At 42.5% G+C, this 8,219-nt stretch overlaps 1 protein-coding gene across 3 annotated transcripts in view; it reads right to left on the bottom strand.

Moving 5' to 3' along the window:
* Positions 1 to 224: 224 nt before the first annotated feature.
* The window catches only part of ABCC9 (ATP binding cassette subfamily C member 9), a 123,794-nt gene continuing 115,799 nt past the window's right edge, over positions 225 to 8,219 (bottom strand). For 2 of the 3 annotated variants that reach the window (XM_034782670.1, XM_034782687.1), the window contains exons 35-40: positions 6,598 to 6,706; positions 6,255 to 6,358; positions 5,269 to 5,402; positions 4,871 to 4,933; positions 2,369 to 2,547; positions 489 to 576 (exon numbers count right to left, since the gene is read on the bottom strand). In XM_034782670.1, coding sequence (XP_034638561.1) covers positions 2,410 to 2,547; positions 4,871 to 4,933; positions 5,269 to 5,402; positions 6,255 to 6,358; positions 6,598 to 6,706 — 548 coding nt within the window. In that variant the 3' untranslated portion in view covers positions 489 to 576; positions 2,369 to 2,409. Of the gene's footprint in view, positions 577 to 2,368; positions 2,548 to 4,870; positions 4,934 to 5,268; positions 5,403 to 6,254; positions 6,359 to 6,597; positions 6,707 to 8,219 lie in introns of all 3 variants that reach the window. The other variant, XM_034782678.1, reaches the window with a different exon arrangement.

Raw genomic sequence — 8,219 nt, 5'->3', positions numbered from 1 at the left:
TCAGATCACACCAAGTGTCATGTAGTTATTTTTTTCCTAGGGGAGGATTCCCTGGAGGCCCTTTAGCTCTCTTGATAAACTAAACCATGTGATCACTGGTTCTAGTGTAACATATGCCATTCCTAAAAGCAGCAAATGCTTTTGCTCATTACAAGAAAGAAAAATGCCATCGATGACTCCCAAGGAAAATGCCAGACTCCCAAGAAATCAAACTGTTGCAAACGTGTGTGTGGGAAGTTTAATGACATTTGGTACAGTGACCCTTTTATTGCTTTGAGGCATACATGGATTGCAATGGGTTTTATTATTTAAAGATAGAAACATGAAGAAAAAAAACTTCGAAAAGGCTAATGTGATACTACATTGAATAGAAAATATTTGGATTTCATTTGTTTAAAAATCAGCTATTAAAAATACAGCATGCGATTTAGTGACTCTTCACATGTCAGCCCGGACGAAAGAAGCAAAGATGCCATCTTCCTGAGACAGCAGGTTCTCTGGTGTGTCATTCTCCAAAATATTCCCTCGTTTCATCACAATGACCAGGTCAGCAGTCAGAATAGTGTGGACCCGGTGCTGTGATAAAACAAAAGCATACAGAAATTCTCATTATAATAATAGCCTTCATTTAGGACCTGATCTAGTAAAGTCAATGGTACGAGTTCTATTGTCTTCTGTGAGTTTTGGATAAGGTCCTATTCAGCAACTTTAATCCCAAGGGATCTCAAAGCGCTTTACAAGCCACGGCCCTGAGCCTGAAAATACATATGCAGATGCTTAACTTTCTGTATGTGAGATGCCCCTTTGAACTCAATGGGACCGCTCAGATGCGTAAAGTTAAGCATGTTCATGAGTATCTGCAAGATTGAGCCCCATGGTGCATGGTGTTGAACAGCTCCTGAGAGGTTCAGAATATACTCAGTGCTCATTGATTCAATAAATTCTCAGCACTCTCCATGATTGGGCCCTGTGGAACTGGCCATTTGGAACTAAACTCATGGACGTGGTTCCAGGAGTAACCCCTGCTATATATAGGTACAGGATCACTGATATACACCTTCCTCTTTGGGATGCCTTGATCAAGAACACAGACAAATTGTACTCATAAAAAGTACCATTTGTTTTTTCTGTGATCATGCAGATTAGATGAGGCTTTGAGTTTTATGTTTCTATTAAAACCACACACACTGCATGGAATCCAATTCTTGTGCCAGAGAGAGAATTGAGGGCTGGGTTGATGCTGGTGTGATTTGGACTTGTCATTTCAGGCAAGGCTGAATCTTACACCAGTGGGTCTCAACCAGGGGTATGTGTACCCCTGGGGGTCCACAGAGATCTTCCAGGGAGTACATCAACTCATCTAGATATTTGCCTAGTTTTACAACAGGCTACATAAAAAGCACTAGTGAAGTCAATACACATTAAAATTTCATACAGGCAATGACTTGTTTATACTGCTCTATGTACTATACATTGAAATGTAAGTACAATATTTACATTCCAGTTGATTTATTATAATTATATGGTAATAATGAAAGTCAGCAATTTTTCAGTAACAGTATGCTGGGACACTTTTGTATTTTTATGTCTGATTTTGTAAGCAAGTAGTTTTTAAGTGAGGTGTAACTTGGTGGTACACAAGACAAATCAGACTCCTGAAAGGGGTACAGTAGTCTGGAGAGGGTTGAGAGCCACTGACTTATACCACTAATCTGTGTCATCTGGCCATTCCCAAGGGAACAGTTCACTTACACTTGGACTGACTCATGTGTCCTGCACCAAGTCCAAGAGGCAACAATAGCATTAAGGGAATAAAGAGTTTGTTTCTTTACTTTATATGCATTTTTTTGTTTTGTTTTTGTGAATTTAGCACTGGTGCATGAGTGACAGTGCTGGAGAATGAATGAACTCTGCCATTTAACTAAAAATGGTAGTGCAAGTTCTTCCCCATGCTGTCCTACCAGTATATCTCAACCCCAATCTGGAAGGGCATCCTTAGGGATGAGATGGTAGTTTAGTTTCCAGGCTAATTCAGTCCTTGGTCTCTCTTCTGAGACTGCCAACGAAAGTGTCATTTGTGATGTGGACTCATGTCCACCAAGATCTGCATGGACATATGCAACTCGTTTCAGATATTATTTTCAAAAGCAATTATTTATTAAGTAGTTAATTATCATTTGTATTACTATGTTATTAGACTAATTACTCTATTAAAGATTAGTGCATTCATTAAAGCAGGATTTTGGACTTAATAAACACAAACAACATTTGAAAGTACTAGAATGCAATGAATGGCCTTTTGTACTGTCATCTCAAAGCAGTAGAATGGTAGCAGAGCTAAGATAATTAAAGAGCTAAAGGTAACTACCAGAGAGCCAGAAGTCTTGCGAGCAGTGTGACTGAGAGAGTCTACTTGTTAGTCTTCACCAAAGTGGTGAACAGGCCATCCTCTTTGAGGAGCAAGTTTGAAGCAGAATCACACTCAGCTAGAACACCTTCGGAAAGGACTAACACAATGTCTCCATCCAAGATCTGAGACACTCGGTGCTGAAAAGAAGAACAGGTAGATGGGGAGAAAAAATAGGAGGAAGGATCAGCCACAAAGGAAGAAAGAACGTGAAGCCAACTGAAGGAAAATGCTTTGTGAAGAACCGGAAAGCCAAATAAGCAAATGCTATTTTTCTCCAAACAGCGATGTGGAAAACAGAAGGCCATAGACAAGCAGTATTTTAGTGAGAGAAACAGTACAAATCAGACATGACTTGAAATGACAGTTTTATGAATGGGAATTTTTTTGTTACTGGTGTGTTATGCTTTTATGGATCTGAGGTTCTTAAAGCATGTTATACATGAGCTAGATTAAGTGATTTTCCTACGATATCACAATGAGTCACTGCTACAACTGGAAACAGAACCCAGTAGAGCTGACTCCAATCTTACGAGCTAACCAATCGATCATACCCCAGACAAAGCAAGTGAAACAGCTGTTGAAGCAAAAATTTATTTCACACACAAAACATCTGACTGCCAACTAAGCACATCACAGGGTGGAATTACTTTAAGGTCTCTTTAATATATATATTTTAGAGTCATAGAGTTTATGGCTAAAAGGAAGGACTGGATCAAGTAGGGCATGTCTACACAACCACTTAACGTATGATAAATTGAGGTGTAAATCTACAGCATTCCAGCACCACACACTAACTGTCCGTGTGGGCTCTGCTGCTGCACACTATACGTTCCCTAGTGAGCACTAACGTACAGGGGTTTATAGCAGAATGTCAAAGCATACTAGAGAACTTTTAGTGCTCATCAACAGGGTCCACATGGACAGTTAGTGCATGGCTGTGACGAAGCAGAGAAACCACCCACTAGCACAGAAAGGGTTAAGGAGAGCCTTTGAGCCCAGCTAGCCCCGCCCAATTATACCTGCAGCCAATGCCAGACCTGGAGGGGGGAGAAAAGGAGGGAGCCTGATTCAGTTTGGGGCTGACTGGCAAAGAGGCAGGAGCTAGCTGCCTCCCTATCTTACGGGAAGGATCACTAGTTTGCCAGCCAAGGCAGCCACCAGGAACCAAGCACCGTCTTCCTGGCCAAAGGAGAGGGAGAAAGAGGCTTAGGAGCACCCGCCTGAGAGGAACCGGGTGACCAAAGTGCAGAGACCTTGTGGGGGTTCTGACCCCACCAAACTTATGGCTGCTCTGCCCAGAGGAACCTGGGACTGCAGAGGGGCCACAAAGGGGCACTACTAGAGATAAGCCACAACTGCAACTTGGACTATGGGGCCATGCACCACACCGAAGGGGCAACAGTAGGAAGTAGCCCAGGGCAGCGGATGCTGACTCTCCACTGGGAGATCCCCTACTTAGGGATTGACATACACAGGGCCCTTGGCTGGGACCCAGAGAAGCAGAAGGACCCGGGTCTCCCTACCCCATCCTACCTTAAAGACTGAGGCACCTTGATCACAGAAGGAGAGTGCTGGAAATCCAGTACTCCAACCAGTAGGCTGCCTGGCCTTCCAAGCCCCCTGATACAATGGCACACTGGCTTGCTACACAGAAAGTGTGTGTGTGTAGACATGCCCATAGTCTGGCTCTCTCTACATCACAGGCCACTAAACACTGCCCTGCCACCTCCACACAAAGCCCAACAAACAGAATTTGACCAAAGTATTACAGCCCAGAAGAGTTACAGGCGGAGAACAGGAGGAATCAAGGTACAACAGTGCTTGAGGCTCCTGCAATGGCAGTGGTCTTACATATGTACAGAAGCCCTGGCCTATACATTGGCACCTACAGCTGATTGAAAAACAAGGGGGGAAGTTACAAACAATTAGCTGAAAACATTTTCTTATTTTTTGTTGAAATTTGAATATTTTCCACCTCTTCAATTTTTAAAACCACGATAATAAAACAAAGGCGTATGGGGAGAGAACAATCCAATTTGAGACACTTTGCACTGAAAAACCTTTGAAGTCACAATTCATGTTACAGTTGTAGAAACTAGCGATGGGTCTAAGCAGCAAATTTCAAATCCAGATTTTGAACTAGCTCCAAACTTCGGTGGTGGTAGGATCCAGTGTTTTAATTTGAGCTGAGTAGAGAGATTAAGCTCAATGGGAAAATTTGTAATGGGATCCAGATTCCGATGCCAAACTCCACTGCAAAGTTCTGGTTGTTCAGATCTGAGAGTTTTCACTTGGCCCACCTTACAGATAGAAACTATATGCAAAACTGTGGAACCGGATGCAGGTTTGAGCCTGTGTCTTAGTTTTATTTTCATAGCAATAATTGATTGGTGAAAAGCAAGTATAGCGGCTGCAAGAATGAGGAAACGGGGAGGGGCATCTGCTGGAGTCGATACTTACTGCTATCGTTACAACTGTGCGGTCCACAAAGGCAGTCATCACAACCTTCTGCAAAATATTTTCCTGTCAAGAAAAAGGTTCAACAGTTATTCAGTTCTCTTACACACTATGTGCCCTTCACCGTCAAAGACTCAGGACCGTACAGTATATTGCATTCTGTCTTTGTGGTAGATGCTCACTGCTGCGATGCAACACAGCTTGGTAGCAGGATTCTTCTTTAACCCTCTCCCCTCACCACAGAAATAAAAATTAAAAACAAAATAACTGAAAGATAAAAAGACAAGTTATCATGAATGACAGCTAGGGAAGACAGTACCAACTTCTTGCTCTCGACTTCCAATTTCTTTTTGCCTCTTAAAAGGCAAAGCAAGTAGCAGCAATGTAACTGATATACTCACTGTGGCCATGTCAATAGAAGCCGTGGCTTCATCCATGATGAGAATGCTGCTTTTGCGAACAAAGGCTCTGGCCAGACAGAAGAGCTGTCTCTGCCCCACACTGAAATTCTCTCCCCCTTCTGTTACCACCGCATCTGTAACATAGTTAGCTTTAAGGATTATGCCATCTAAATGCTGTTGTCTCAGGGTTTTATTCAGTTGCCCATACAAATGAAAGAGCAAATCAATATCACAAATGACTTTCAATTTACACCATAAAATCTCCATGTAAGAGCTGTTCAAACATCAGTAATATCCCTGAAAAATACAATGATGAGTGTTGGAATGAAGTGGTATTGAGGAAACCGAACCCAGCTGTTGGGACCATCACCATGAGGACAATAGACCATCTCACATGATCATGAAGTAAGGAGTTAACATATTTGGGAAGGCCTAGTGTTATATTTTAATAATATAGAATGTGTATAATTGGTTTTCCTTCGTGAACCAGACCTGGAATGCAAAGGGAAATGCTCGATCAGTGACATAATTAGGAGATACAGCTGTTGGAGCTTCATTTGGCAATCAGAGAGTTGCTGCTGCAAGACTAAAAGCTTTTAGCCCTTTGACAACTGGTCCCCCCACCCCACCTGTTGATGTGCCACATCAATATTTCACTGAAATAAGTAGAAAGCTAAAACATCATTCAGCAGCACAGCATGTACATTCTCTCTGATATGCTGTTGGAATATTCATCAGGACCCAGATCCTGAAAGATATTTAGGTATCTAATGTAAAGCATCTAAATACGTCTTAGGATCTGGGCCCAAGTGCCTGACATCCATTACAGGGAGGCTTAAAGTATAGAATCCATTGTACAGTTCGCTCCCCTTGTCCTACAGAGAGACATCAAAAAGTCAAACTGTTTCTTTTTAGCTATACATAGATGTGGCTCTTTTTCATGGGTTGGCATAGACTCATGGGTACTTGGCCTTGTTCAAACATACCAAGACCTCCTGGCAATGATTTGACCATGTTCTTCAGCTGAGCAATCTCCAGAGCTTCCCAAAGCCTATCATCAGTGCACTTGCACTCTGGATCCAAATTAAAACTGCAGGGGAAAGAGTGACAAAGTATTGTTATATTCCAGCATCCTGGCCTATTCCCAGGCCACATTGTGGTATTATGTCACTAGAGCTCTCTGAGAAGATTGTGGAACCAGCAATAGGAATTGTGGAACCAGCAATCACCCTTGCATATCACCCCATCCCATAGCTAATTCTGTGGTACCATCTCCCATGTACACCCCCATGCAACCCTAGCGGTCATACAGTGAGAATGGATACCTACCGAATGGAACCACTGAACAGTATGGGGTCTTGGAGAATAATTGAGAGTCTGGAACGGAGGGTATGCAGGGGCAGTTTACAAATGTCTATTCCATCAATCACAATCTTCCCTGTTTGAAATGACATACAAAGTGAGGACATCACAAGCATCATACTGTTTGTAAGAAGCATACGGAAAGATTAAACAGAACTGCCTGAGACTGACTGCATTCCTTCAGCTGTTTATGGCTCTATAAACATGTGGAAGTTGCTCATATATAATAACACAACCCAGAGGAAAACAGGCGTATTGATGCCCTGTTGTCTTTCTCTTTCTTTCTTCTTCTTTTCTTTTTTTTTTCCTTCTTCCCTTAAAGGACATATTTTGCTTCCATGCTGCATGATTAATGATGCCATTAAAAGGATAATTTAGTGTGAGCACCCTCAGATCTACAGCCAAATAGAGGAAGAGAGAACAAGAGGAGGTAATGTAGTCATATTTTGGCCTCTTCTGGGCCCACTGACTTCAGTCAGAGTAGGATTGGGTCCTTTGTTTCAAATTTATGCCAGTTTATTTTGTGCAGTGCACTCAAGTAGCCATAATATGAAATATCAAAGCACACCTAGAACTTTAGAAAGATTTATCTAAACTGAGTGACTTTTTCACAAGAGGTGGCTGAGTAAATTAAGAATATGTCCAGCTTTCAGGCATTTTAATCCCATTAGTGTCAGTTTCCATAGATCAGTGTCGTCTAAGGATAGGGTAAGAGATGAATTACAATGCATATTGTTCAGCTACCATAAATGTAATGGGAACAATTGCATTAATCACCCTGCAGCCCCGGCAAGTCATTCCAATAAAGGAAGCTGCATGTAACAGCTGGACTACTCACTAACGTAAAGGGGATTTCATCATCACATCAGTGCGTGTATGGGTTTCACCTGGAAAATTGCATTGTGGTGTGTGAGGTGTGGCAACATTTGGCATTTAGAGAAAAAAAAAAAAAAAAGGCCAGATTGTGACCAGCTGCTCTGCAAGTAGGAAAGGATGAGAAGAGCATAAAAAGTCTCTCCCCTTAAGTCCATGCACAGCAGCCAGGTACAAGTGCATCCCCTGAGCTTCCCAGAGCACAGGAACTGTTGGGGGCAGGTGTGTAGAAGGGACTAAGATGAGGGATGTAGCCATCAGGCTTAGTCTGCATTTGCACTGGGAAGCCCCAGCAGGGATACTGCCTCTGTGCTGCACAATTTCTCCTAGAGCTCCTGTGAAGCTGCTCCCAACATGGGGATGTGCCTAAACTGAACTTGTTAGCCCTATTGCTAATAGTTAGAAAAACCAGCTCTCACCCAGGCCATGATAAATGAATGGAAATTCCAAGCGGCCCATCTGTTATTGCCAGTTTTCCTCATCTTGTAATTTGTAAGCCATACAAGGCTGTATCCCGCAAGGTGCTGCGTGCTCTAGCCCTGACCCAGAGAAGCACATAAGCACATGCTTAACTTGACTGCAGCAGGATCACCACATGCTTGAAGTTCAATGGGGCCAGGATTTCTTCCATACTGTTTAAAATATGATTATCTTACATTTTCACTGGGGCAAAATTAGATCACTGGCCTTCAGCTATGGCAGCATAAACTTAACCA

The sequence above is a fragment of the Trachemys scripta genome, chromosome 1, assembly GCF_013100865.1.
Source record: "Trachemys scripta elegans isolate TJP31775 chromosome 1, CAS_Tse_1.0, whole genome shotgun sequence".
In the NCBI taxonomy this organism is placed as follows: Eukaryota; Metazoa; Chordata; order Testudines; family Emydidae; genus Trachemys; species Trachemys scripta.
Note: the sequence above shows the minus strand (reverse complement) of the source record. Positions and strands in the feature narration are given on the sequence as shown.